At 40.5% G+C, this 13,489-nt stretch overlaps 1 protein-coding gene across 1 annotated transcript in view; it reads right to left on the bottom strand.

Annotated features, from left to right (window-relative positions):
* Positions 1–2: 2 nt before the first annotated feature.
* LOC121930489 (aldo-keto reductase family 1 member B7-like) overlaps positions 3–13,489 on the bottom strand; it is a 16,604-nt gene continuing 3,117 nt past the window's right edge. The window contains exons 2-10 of the mRNA XM_042466881.1: positions 11,024–11,191; positions 9,220–9,336; positions 8,490–8,567; positions 7,234–7,356; positions 6,934–7,031; positions 5,808–5,889; positions 4,423–4,506; positions 2,998–3,080; positions 3–1,095 (exon numbers count right to left, since the gene is read on the bottom strand). Coding sequence (XP_042322815.1) covers positions 1,053–1,095; positions 2,998–3,080; positions 4,423–4,506; positions 5,808–5,889; positions 6,934–7,031; positions 7,234–7,356; positions 8,490–8,567; positions 9,220–9,336; positions 11,024–11,191 — 876 coding nt within the window. The 3' untranslated portion in view covers positions 3–1,052. The remainder of the gene's footprint in view (positions 1,096–2,997; positions 3,081–4,422; positions 4,507–5,807; positions 5,890–6,933; positions 7,032–7,233; positions 7,357–8,489; positions 8,568–9,219; positions 9,337–11,023; positions 11,192–13,489) is intronic.

The raw sequence follows: 13,489 nt of genomic DNA, 5'->3' as shown, positions 1-13,489 counted from the left end.
ACTGGATCAATAGGTCTTTTTTTTAATTATTATTTTTAAAGAACAAAACATAAGGTACAAACTGAGTCACACATTATACATGTTATTAGTCCTATGAACACTGCTCTCTTCCCTCAAGGGAAGCCAAAAAAAGAAAAAGTGCAGGTTGAACAGGCCTTTGCCCTCCTGGTTCCCCAAAGTGCCCTCCACGCATCCTCTGCAGCTGCAACCTCTCACCAGTGGTGGATCTACTCTCACCAGAGTCCTGATTTTATAGTCTAGTCTGGCAAAGTAGCCAGGCTAGCTAGATGGCAGGACCTGCTGAGTCAGAGCCTGGGTCCTGCAAAAAGTCAGGAGTTTCACTGGCAAAGCAGAGGTCCAAGTCTGCAACCTCTTCCTTGCTACAGCCTCTTGATGGTTTATGTGGTCTTCCTTCTCTTCCCAAAGTCCTGTATGAAGCATAAAGGCCTGAAATCCCACGGCATGAAATACTCCCAGCATGTGCAAAGTTAGTATAAGAGGGGAAACAATAAGCAATGAGAATAAGGAATGATATGGTGCAAGGAGTCTAGACTTTACAAGTTCCTATAGTTGCTTGTCAGCAATCTGTTGCAGGAAAATTCTAGGTCTGAAACCACCCAGGGAGGAACTAAATCTTAAACACATATAAATCTAAAAGTGTAGCAACAAATATTTTAGAAATTTGGGGAAAAGCCGAAATTTTGAGTGGGGAATCTTGGGGAGGGTCTCAGCCCAGGAGCTGCTAGCCAATCAGTGCTTACTTCTGGGGTGCTGAAGCACATACACATCAATGCTAACAACCCAACACAGGCTGCATAGTCTACTATAAAGACTTGGGCAATCATGATGGCACTATGGTTTTTTGGGGAAGAAAGAAACACTTTTCAATGTTATAAGCATTTGTGTTGCCTCAGCAGATCCCTTTCCATTACATTACTCCTGTATGTATTTTCCTTCTTTGGAATCAGAAAAAAAAGACTTAAGCAACATAGTCACAACGCTGGCGTCCCACAGTCTATTCTTGTATCAGAGATTCTGGCGTAGTACCCACACTAGTAGTCGGCTTTGAAAGGGTAGTCTTTATGATTGACACAGCTGCAAGCACAGGACACAGCACATTAGAATTAGGAAAGAATACTTTAAAATATAGTAAAATGATAAAGGAAGAAATTGTATATGTATGTATATATAAAAGACCTGTTTCTCATTCAGAAAACCCTGACTAGACTCCTGGACTGAGAAAAATCTTCATAGCTATTCTACTCAAAATTTGTGTTGGTTTGTTTTGTATGTGTGCAGGAAACAGCATTTTCTGTGCAGAAAGCAGTATTTTAACACAGAAATAATAGGCCAGAGTCCCATATGGGAGTTGCATTTTTGTAAGTGGACTTATGTGTGCAGTAATTAGAATTGTAAAGATGTACAATATCCATATACAGTAGAGAGCTGCTGTTACCTAACTATTTAGCAGAGCCAACAAAGGGACTAATAAACATCACATAGGACACAATGCTTATTGAGCACTCTTGCTGGTATCATGTTATGCAGCTTTGTAAATTCATTAACAGGGTTTCTCAATGCCTCTGTTATGTAATTAGGTGTACACAAATTTACATAGAGTGAAAAGGTCATATGGGATTCCAGCATTTATTTTCTGCACAGAAACACTGTTTTCTTTTTTAATGCTAATTTTGCACAAAATAAGCCTTCCAGCTATAGTACTTTATGCTCACAAATGGTGGTGCACTAGGACACATACATGTGTCATGTAGCTACGTCTCCCAATTCTAATCTCCCAAAACTCACCCTGAATCGCCAAAACCTCACCCAATTCTAATCCCCAGAAACTCATTATTCCTATGTTGTCAGAGAATATGTTGATGAGCAGATAGGCATTCATCTATTTTGTCTACCTAGATATGCTGCCACAAGCATCTGTGGAGAGCTCCTGGGGTCCTTGTGAATAATATCTGAAAGACAACTTTGCAGCATCTCCTGCTCTCCTAAATATGGAAATGGCCATGGGGGGGGGGGGTGCAGTGCTTATGAGGTGAATGAGGTTGGTTGCCATCATTATGTAGCTACATCTCCTGACCCTAATCTTTCATAACTCACCTTATAAGCAGCACTGCTCCCCTAACATGTCCATTTCTGTGCTGTCAGGAAGTGGGGATGGGGAATGCAGCCAGCCATTTTTTGATTTTGATTTTTTGTAGTTGGGTGTGCTGTACAAGGCATCAGAGGAGACCTCTGGGTATCTTCATGTACTCTCTGCAGATGACAACCTTGCAGCATATCCAGCTAATGTTTCTCTTATTCCCCTGTTCTCTAAAATCACAGAAATGCTGGGGTGGGTGGGGTGTGCTGCTCACAAGATGAACTGCTGGGGGGATTTTGGTCACTGTGTGGTTGGGACAGAATTCCAACATGCACAACAACCATAAAGGTGAATTGCAATAGTGGAAGTCTGACAATGCCATCACAATTCATTAACAGTATGTCAGCCATTATTTCCTGTGCAGAAAATGTTGTTTTGTGCAAAAAGGCATGTGAAAATTTTGCATATTCTAAGTCCTGAATTGTGAACAGTCTTCAAAAACTATGCACTTTTTGAAGACTTTCTTGCTGTGTGAACAAAATTGCTAAAATCACTCCTTGTTTCCTTTGAGAACAAATTTAGTGAAGAGTTAATTAGAAGTGAACAGTTAAAAAGGTAAAATGACACAGCTGTGTCCCTGGGCAAAGATTTGGGGAAGCACATTTCAGGCAAAGTTTGGGTCCAAATTTTAAACAGATGCTGGAAGCAATGAGAACAACGGCTTACTTATAACTGATTATTAAGATTTTCTTTTAATGAAAAGCATTTGGAACACGAGTGGCATGGTGGTGGAAGATGCATCTCAAGAGCTGCTTATATGCTCTCTCTGTTTGTATGAGAACAAGCAGTAGATGGTTTTTTACAGCAGAAACTTTGGAAGAAAGGGAATTTAAACTTACTGAGCCATCACACAGTCTCTCCAGTTTTTGTTCAAGCTGAGAAGGTTTTCCATTTCTTCTTTTGTCAACTCAAAATCAAAGATCTGTGATAAAAGGAGATGAAAACGCAAGCTAAAACAATAGAGCTTTAGTAGTGTGACTGATGAAATGTCAAGACTGGAAGGGGCTCAGGGAGGAACAAGGGAAAAGCCAACACTTACAATTTGGACATAAAACTCTACCACCTTTCTTCTTCAAAAGTATGTCCTTCAGTTTCATCCTAATGCCTATGGATAAAAATTTGCTTGGGCTCTATACAAGGGTAAGTGGTTACAGCCTAAGGACACTGTATTTATCCATTTGTTGCAATTTGATCCCACATTTCCTCTAAAGTAGCTCAGAACATTCTCTAGGAAGCAAAGAGAATTGTTCTTCAGCTGACAAGTTCCAAAGGATCTGAATCCAGGCTTGCCTCTCACATCTTAAAACAGATATTTTCCTTGTACACCTCCTACCTCACATTCAATATGTGGCAGGAAAACTTTAAGTTCAAGGCACCCTAGAATGTAACATATATTGATGCTGTGTTAATTTAAAAATTGAGAGTAAGAACAGTTCAGAGGCCATTTGTTCAGTAACAAGTTTTGTTCTGCACTGTAGAAGAACTGAGTTTGTATAGCATGAGCTTGCAACAAAAAAGGTGGGCAGACAATCATATATCCTATTCATTTCCCCTAAAGCTGCCTTATCCCATGTCAGATCATCTTGTTCAGTATTGTCTTCAGCAGCATTTCACAATCAGGGTTTCCTGGAAACCTAGGGTTCACAAGAGGTCACTAGGGCTTCTGTTAGGGCTGTAGATATAATCATTTGATGCAGGGATTCCTTGAGACTTGAACATTATTTCAAGGATTCCTCTAAGTTAAAGGGTTAAGAAAGGCTTGCCTACAGCAACTGGCAACAACTGTACACACTTCTCTAGTCCTTCCTGGAGATCCCATGAATTGAATTTAGGATTTTATAGTCATAATGCACTTGGTGACTTAATGCTAGTGTAATGGGGTGGGTTACACCAGCATAAGTACTTTCTCAGAGATTGTGTAAGGAGATAATAATTTCCTTCCTTCCACATTGTTTTGTGCCCTGGCTGCCCAATGCCAGCCTTATGGTGCACCCAGGGGAAGCTCTTCTCAACGTCAACAGCACTGGGAATCTGCCTGAGCATCCTCTGGCTGCTGTTGTGCAGCTAGGGAAAAAGCAGTCCAGACCCCCAGTATAAGTGCAGTGGATGAGGAAATAAAATTTCTGCAGGCAAAGTATGGGCATGACTGTAGGATGGGTTACACCCCTGACTGAACTGCTATTCAACCCACCTGAGTGACAAATGAGGATGAATAAATAGGAAGACTTATTCTCGCTGGATGGTGGATGAAGAGAGAGAAATACCTTGAAATTCTCCTCCAAGCGATGTGGTTTTTCAGACTTGGGAATGACAGCCACATTTCTCTGGATGTGAAACCTGATCAGTACCTGCAGATACCAAAAATCACAATTGTTTCTGACATACATAGTTAGCCTTATATGTTAGGATTGATCAATGGCTCCATTGACTTTGGGGTACATTGCCCCTCCTGCTGGCAATCCCCAAACCTAACAATCCTGTCGCATGCATTGGCTGAATTTAATTAATGGTTTAATTAATGGCTGGGCCAAACTGATGTACCCAATTGGGGGGTTGGGTCAAATGAATGTTGGAAAACCTGGTCAAAAAGAAAAAGCTGACAACCCTCAGTGTGACTCCATTATCACAAATGCAAGAATGACAAGAATTGACCTCTGTGAGAAGAGAAAAAAGGGCTGCAACATGTCTCATGCAATATGCATCTATATTTATTTCAGTTTACTGGGGATGGGAACAAGGTGTTTTCAGCTTGGTTTTTAAGCATGCTGACCTAATTTGTTCTATCTAGACTAATATGCAGATCAGAACAGAGACTCTTGATTATACACTTCTCAAAATGCAGCTCAGAAATTTTGCAGTTCAGAAATGTTGAAAATAAGGATGGAAAGGACTTATGTTGAACCACATGCAAACCCAGCATGGGTCTCAATTCAACATCCCCTCAGTGTAGCATAAATATCTGCATGAGGATGCCTGATTACTTACTGTAGAGCCCATGAAGCCACCCTCACATCCATCTTGTGCTTTACACCAAGGAGGCAGGATTGGAGAAGCAGCCAGCTCCTTCCTATAGCCAGACACACAATTATAGCAGCGCTGAGACTAGAGGATCCCTTTAGATGTCAGTGCTGATGTCATCAAATTGTAAGCCTGAGGGCAGGGAACCGTCTAACTAAAAAGATTGCATGTACAGCGCTGTGTAAATTTACAGCGCTTCATAAATAAAGGTTAATAATAATAATAATAAATTGTATTTGGCTATAAAGAAGGTAGTCAGATGCTTCTCCGGTCAAAATGGTCATGCAAGGACCTGTGGCTTTTCAACAAGTTGGGGAAGGGATGTTTTGTACGCTGATGAAGTTGGATAAGGACATCCAGTCTAATTTATCTATCCTGGCAATTTGGAAATAAACATCCAAGAACTGCCATAATAGTCACACAGCTTGAACAAGCTGGATCAGCAGTCTTCATCTCAAATTACTTGACAATAGCACATTTAAAACTCCAGTTAAAAAACTTTCATGTGACCACTGCTGTTTGTCCTTTTTGCCTCATGAGACTATCTACAAGCAAAATGCAGCAACAATTTGCTTTCCAGGCTGTCTTCCTCCTCTCCTTATTCACAATTTCAGGGGCTGGGGGTATTTACCTGAGCTACAGTCTTTTGATGTCTTGCAGCAATCTCTTTAATTTTTGAATCCTCCAAAAGGATAGGGTCACCTGGCTTGAGACTACAAAATAAAATGAACATGAATGTTAACAGTATAGAAACAACCCTAAGCTTATTTACTTCGTCAAAATTCCTGCCAATGGAACAAATGTTACTTTTGGGACCAAAGTTTCCTGAATCGCCAAGCCAATAAGGCCAGTAGCCATGCTTACTGAGGCATTATGAGGGACATAGTTTTGAAAACGTACGTTTGGTAACAGTACAGCCTAGACAACTGGGCTCTTCTGTGGGCAAAATCCAGAACTACTGCACAGATCAGAAAATCTGGAGAAAAGAATCTGGTACCTTTTTCTGGACAATTATAACAGCCAGACATTTTCATACCAAAATCCCTGACCAGTTCTATGCCGATGCAGCAAGTCACATACAACTACTAGTGGCTCCAGATAAGGATGTGTAATTGGGATGTTGGTCCACACACTCAAATCTGTGGCTAGCATCTGATTCTGAACACATGGAGGATGTATGTGGTAGAGGAATTTCCCACTCTTCCCTCCCAGTACCCCCCCCCCTTTAAAATTTGTTTTAACTATACAGCCTATTCCAGTGATGGTGAACCTTTGACAGGCCGAGTGCCCAAACTGCAACCGAGACCCCACTTATTTATTGCAAAGTGCCACGTCCCTCTGGCTTTCTAGTAAGAAACTCTAGCAAACTCTAGGGTGACAGCATGTGTGTCCACAGAGAGGGATCTGAGTGCCACCTCTGGCACGCGTGCCATAGGTTCGCCATCACTGGCTATTCTCTGCCCTGTGAGACATACAAGAGAAGGAGAAAAACATTCTGAAGAACTTGCATGTGTGATGCCCACACACCACCTGAATACATGCTGCTTGCCCCCAGATATTTTGGATTACAATTCAAACTGCCCCAGCTAGCATGTCCAATAACTTGTAATTATGGGAGTTGTAATCCAAAAGATCTAGAGGGTGCCATGTTGGGGAAAGCTGCTCTATACACCAACTACACATCATATGTCCACAAACCAAACCCTCTGGACATGGACAGCTGTCATTTCATCAACTGATGGTCAAAGCAATCTTACGAATGAGCACCGAAAGGGCGGAAAGCAGTTACGGAGATCCCTTTGGACTGGCAATAGTGGATTAGTTTCTCCTGGGTAAGATATGGGTGGCACTCAATCTGAAAGTCCAAGCAAATACTGGATTACCCAACAAGCAGGTACCAACATGTCCATTACACAACACATTTCTGAGAGCATCTCCCACTTTCCAAACCATCCTTCCCCAGGGCTAGGCTGAGGGGAAGATGTTCCTGATGGACATGGGACACTTGAGAAGCTGAAGCAAAAGCTTGTGCTCAGCTGCCAAGAGCAACACAATACCTGATTATTCACTGGTTTGTGTTTTAAGCCAGGCTTGTTCAAGAGCCTCTCGATCTGGTCATGGTTGAAGTTGGAGATGCCAATGGCTTTCACTAGCCCACAGTCTACCAGTTCTTCCATTGCCTAAGGAGAAAAAGCACAGTATAAAGCCACTGCCTATATGCAGTAGTTAGTGCAGGTATGAACAACTGTGGAAGTGGATGGAGGTTTGCTTCCAGTTTTGAAAAATAAGTATTTTTTTTTAAAAAAAATGATAAACAGTGTATGGTGGGGGGGGGCTGCAATCCACTTAAAATATGAATTGCCCATTGTTTGGTCATAAAATGGACAGTTTGGGGAATCTGGAGGGGTTAACAGCTTCAAAAGCATTCTGGAGTTTCATCATGCCTGGATTAGTGACAGACTGGGACTTGGGAGATCAAGGTTCAGTTTCCAGTAAGTTAGGAAGGAGCCCTGGTGGTGCAATAGTTAAGTGCCTGTACTGCAGCCACTCACTGACAAAACACAAAGTTGTGAGTTCAATACCAGCCAGGGGCTCCGGGTCAATTCAGCCTGGAATACTTCCATAGGTCCTAAAATGAGTGCCTAGCCGGTGGGGACAATTAGCTTACACTTCGTAAACCACTTAGCACATTGGTGAGCAGTATAGAAATGTACCTGCTATTGCTATTGCTAGTTATGAAATTCATTGGAGGGCCATAGGCCAAACCCTTACCCTATCTGCCTGACTTACCAGAGCTGTTGTGAGGATAGAGTGGGGAAGAGAAATGCTATTCGCTGTCTGAAGCTTACTGCAGGAAAGGCAGGATAAAAATGAAGCTAACAAATAAGGCATAACTCATTCTTATATACTGCAACAATCCTATACAGTTTTGCTATGAAGACAGGTAAAAGCATAACGGGAGATTTAATAAGGAACGCATTTAAGAATGGTGGGACAATATCTGCCTCTCAAAAGACGGAATTTCTGCTTAAGGAGATTTAGTTATATTGAGGAGGAAGGCAACTTCAAAAACATTTGACATTCAGGTAGCAGGACTGGAAAAGACATACCTCTGAGATCTCATGGAACAACTAGTGGGTCACACTGGATCACACAGAGCATGGAAGACAAGTGACGTTGGAGAGGCACACAATCCTCAGCTCAGAGAGGGCATATTGCATGGAACAGTCTACTATATTCCTACCATTTCTGCTTGACCAGGAGGCAGAATTCAAACCCACATTTTAAAACTGAGCTCCCGAGTTAGGCTTACCTCCCAAGTGCCTAGAAAATCTGTGTTGCTTGGAATGACCATGTCCTTCTCATCCCGGGGAGATAAATCTTCTCCAGCCTGCCAGAGAAAAGGACAAAAGTTATGTTTCTCCATCTAATTCATGGCTAAAATTACAATGCAAAACATGCAAATAATGGAGAAGGCACATGGAATAGTGAACAGAACACTAGATTAGAATCATGGCTCAGCCATCAAGGTGGGGGTCTAACATTTTATGCCTACAGTCATATAGTAGGAAAAAAAAATACACCAAAAATTCAAAACATTAAAAAAATCATACGTGCTACACACCTGGATCATTAGGACTATGCTTCCTTTGATCCCTTCCAACTTGATAATTCTGATTCTGTGATTCATAAAATCATCAGGAATCTGTGTGTATTCACCTGTCCTAAGGCAACCGAGAGATGTCTGAACAGCAACCAATCTTTGTGTTTTCAGAAATGGAGACAAATCATCAAGTCTTGAAATTCCATAACTTCTCCATCTATACAAGTCAGATGCCAAAATTTCACCCCTCATGCCACATTCAATATCCATCAGTGAGGAAAGGAAAAGGGCAATAAGAGGTCACAGTTTGGAAAATATCCCTTTTTGGAGTACAGCTCCTAAAACACCCCAGCTAGCATGGTCACTACCTGTTCTGGCTGTGGGTTCTTGGGAGTTATTGTCTGACCTATTTTCTAATCTTTTGCTGTGCCCACTGTACCTTGAATCCCATGGGAAAGTGCATGAGGTAGAGGTCCAAGTAGTCCAGTTTCAGGTCTGCTAGAGAATCCTGGCATGACTTTTTTACAAGTGGCTTCTCATGGAAAGTACACCAGAGCTACACAAGAAGAAGAAAGCCACCAACATAGTCAGTGAAAGGTCTTTTCATGCACTAGAAGCAAGCTACAGGAAGTCTTTCACACAGCGGACAGAAAACAAGACTGTTAACCTAGTTTGAAAAAAAATCACTAAAGATTCAGATCAGATTCTGAACCTTGCAGTGACTGCTTTCTTAATAATAATAATAATAATAATAATAATAATTTATTTATATATATCTCGCCTTTCCCAATGGATCGAGGCAGGAAAACAACACAGATATAAATGAATTGGGATTGGGATCTTTGATATGTTCAAGCTCTTGGCATAACATCAAGGACAGCAGAAAAGGCTTTGCTATTCTTTGTAAGGCTGTCATGTCAAACAGGTGGTGAGATTTATCAAAAACATGCCACCAAACTATAGTCCCTATGACTTTTTCAAGTTATGGTCCAAACTTTGGGGACTTATATTGCACCAAGCAGTTGTCTCAAACTCTGAATAGAATATAGCTGTCCTTTTTGAAGGGAGAACATGGATGATAAGAGGATCTTGAAGAGTTTTCATCCATTAGTTGCCCAGACTGGTCTGGACCATTTAATGCAGTAGAATCAGGTGGTAAAATATACTGTACCAATTCACACTGATGGTAGGAAATGACATTTCTTACTGCCTCTACACAAATTCGCTGTATGCTGGCAGCTGGAAAGGTGGGAATCACATCATAGTATGGAGCAGTAACACGTTTATGGGAGGAAGTATTAAAAATAAAGCTGCCCTCTGGCACTAACAATCATCTTGTAAATATAATTGTGTAATGGAGTGCACCAAAGAATTTCAGAAGAAAAGTCAGCCTGTGCTTTATAGATAATAGCAAAGCTTTTGAGTGCACAGTTCATGAAAAGCTAAGACCTCTCATAAAGAAATGGATGTGCCACAACATTTAATTATTCTGTGTGTAACCTACTAGAAGCTACTATCGGGACAGAATACAGAAAAACTGAATAGTTTCCAGTGGGCAAGGAGATCAGTAAAGGAAGAATTTTATCATCTTATCTGTCATCTTGTATGCTGAATTTATCAAATGTAAAGTAGGATTAGACATGGAGGAAGAAAGTGTAAAATCTGGAGGAACATCAACAATTTAAGATATGCAGATGACTAACCATACTACTGCCAAGACTTAGAATGGTTACTGAAGAAGGTCAGGGAAGAAAACACAAAAGCAGATTTACAGTTGAAGATTTAAGAAAACAAAAATAATAATCACAGATGATTTATATAACTTTAAAGCAGATGATAAAAACACTGAATAAGTTAAAGATTTTAACAAAAAAAGTTAAGGAAAAAGATTTTAAGTTAAAAACAAACCCCCTTTGAAGAAATCTTGCCAAGAAAATCCTGCCATAGGATTTGGGGTTGTCATAAGTCAGAAATGACCTGAAGGCACACAACAATGCCTAAATACCCTAAAGGAACCAGATCCTGTCTGACCTTGATGCTAAGCAAGTTCAGCCCTGGTTAATACTTGGATGGGAAACCACAAATGAATACCAGCTATAGTTCAGAGGAAGGAACCAGCAAAACCACCTCTGAATATTCCTTGCCTAAAAAACTCTATTAAAGTCCTGGCATCATATCTGAAGTCACATATTCAGTCTCCTTGAGGATTTCCAGCCATTTGTTCATTGCAGTAATGATCTTACCTTACTAACAATGAAGAGTTCTTCCCGTTTCACAGCTCCTCCTTTGATCTTCTGCTGCAAGGCATCTCCAATTTCCTCCTCATTCCTGTAATAATGGGCACAGTCGAAGTGGCGGTACCCAAGGTCAATGGCATATTTGACCGCATCTCCAACTTTTCCAAGAGGTGCCTGAGACACAGGATGGCATTTTAATCTTCTAGCACCAAATAAAATTTGCAAAGCCTACATCTTTACACACACACACACACACACACACACGTATAGATAATAAAAAGGATTTTTTCCACAAAATAATGTGAAAAATTGGGAAGTATTTTCAGGACTAAGTTGAAAAAAGGAACTAACAGCACTGTTTTCAGGTAGAACCTGGATCTCGTAAAACTCAAGTTGATGGGATAAAGTTTAAACAGCATTATTGAAAACAGGTGTTTATAAAAAAAAAAACAATGTTAGAATGGGAGTATAAAAAGCAACCAGTGGGAACTACAGAATTTCTAGAGTCTGGGAATGGAATTCAGATGGTGGTACTGGAAGCAAGGGTCCAAAATACACTGCAGAAATAATCCTGTTTCAGACCACTTTACCTGCCCTAGCTCAATGCCAGGGAATTCTGGGAACTGTAGTATTGTGAGACATTTGGCCTTCTTTGTCAGAACTCTGGTGTCACGATAAACAACAATTCCCAGGATTCCCTAGGACTGAGCCTGGGTAGTTAACAGCTCAAACTGGATTATTTATGCAGTGTGTTTTGTAAGAGTGGTCTTGTCCTCTAAATTAAGGCCATATGGGCCCAAAGGCATCAAAACTGAAAATCTAGAATATTTTTTTTCTCCAAGACGGCATCACAATTTTTTCCTCTTTGTCCCCAATAAAATTATCTAAGATCTATAATTATCTAGGATGTATAAAGGATATAGAAACACTTGCTGGAAATATGAAAAGCATGAAGAAGGCTCATTATCTACCACAATGTGAATGTGTGACAAAGCTAAAACATATTGGAAAATGATATAAAAGTTGATACAAGATATCAAATAAGAATATCAAAGGAGTTAATTTTAAAGTATTACATTACATGATATTGGCTTCAAGACTTCTATATGCTTAAAACTGGGGGCGGGGGGGGGGCACACATACTACAGACACAAGAAGAAAGGACTGTGAAAGTTACTGAAATGGCTGAGAGTGATAAATTAGCTACATACATCAAAGAAAAGTCCCTAGATACTTACTTACAATATTGGGAAATTTTTTATTCATTTGTATCTTTTTTTGAAGAAAAAAGAGGGAAAGATGATAACTGTGGGCTTTGAAGTCTAAATTGCCCCCCCCCCCCAAGATTTAGTGAGGAGATATATGAACAATTGACAACATATAAGAAGAAGAGCCCTCCTCCCGACCACCATCTTGAGGGGAGAGATGCAGAGTCATGATGTGTTACGTATTGTTAATCTGATATTGGAAACCGCTTTGATCGTCCACGGAAAAGCAGTATATAAATAAAGATTGTTATTATTATTATTATTATTATTATATAGAAGTGAAATGTTATTCTATATTATTGTATTTACTTTGGAGGGTAAAATCATTTTTTTTTTCAGGTTTTGTACTTTATTTTTGATTTCTCCCCCTAATATATAATGTATATATAATGTCTGCTTACATATAGCCTAATAAGTACATACTGTAACTAAAAAACCCCCCAGCATTTCTCTATTGGAAATATATCCATATTGGAAAGCATTTCTGCACAGGAAGCACTATAGCAGTGGTTCCCACATTTTGGTCCTCCAGATGTTTTGGATTTCAGCTCCCAGAATTCCTGACTATTGGCCAAGTTGGCTAAGGCTGCTGGGAGATGAAGTCCAAAACGTCTGGAGGACCAAAGTTTGGGAATTGCTGCACTACAGACTGCAACATTCTTTTGCTGTAACAATCTACTGGGTATTGGATTATGGGTTCATGGCTTAGTGGTTTGAGTGTTAGACTACAATCTGGAGACCAGGTTCAATTCCCTGCTCGGCCATGAAACCCACTGGGTTACTTTGAGCAAGTCACATGCTTTCAGCCTCAGGCAAGGGCAAACTTCCTTTGAATAAAGCATGCCAAGAAAACTCCATGATAGGGTTGCCATAAGTCAGAAACGACTTGAAGGCACACGACAGACAGACACATACATCTACTTCCGTTCCCCCCAATGATTGCTAGGTGTCTCATTTTGTATAGGACATCCCATCCTTGAGTCCTGGAGCATAGCATCCATTCAGAATATACAAATAATAGTGCTATGATTCCACTTTAAATATCATGGCTGCATTCTATGGAATTTTGGGATCTGTAGTTTGGTGAAGCAGCAGAACTCTCTGGTCTCCAGGGGATGTTGCCATAGCAGTTGAAGTGGAATATAGTGCTATGACTATGTATTGTAAATTGGCCCCTTGTCCTGTATCAGATGATCATAAGGGA

This window comes from Sceloporus undulatus, chromosome 5 (genome assembly GCF_019175285.1).
Source record: "Sceloporus undulatus isolate JIND9_A2432 ecotype Alabama chromosome 5, SceUnd_v1.1, whole genome shotgun sequence".
Taxonomy (NCBI): domain Eukaryota; kingdom Metazoa; phylum Chordata; class Lepidosauria; order Squamata; family Phrynosomatidae; genus Sceloporus; species Sceloporus undulatus.
This window is presented reverse-complemented; position numbering and strand designations above follow the sequence as displayed.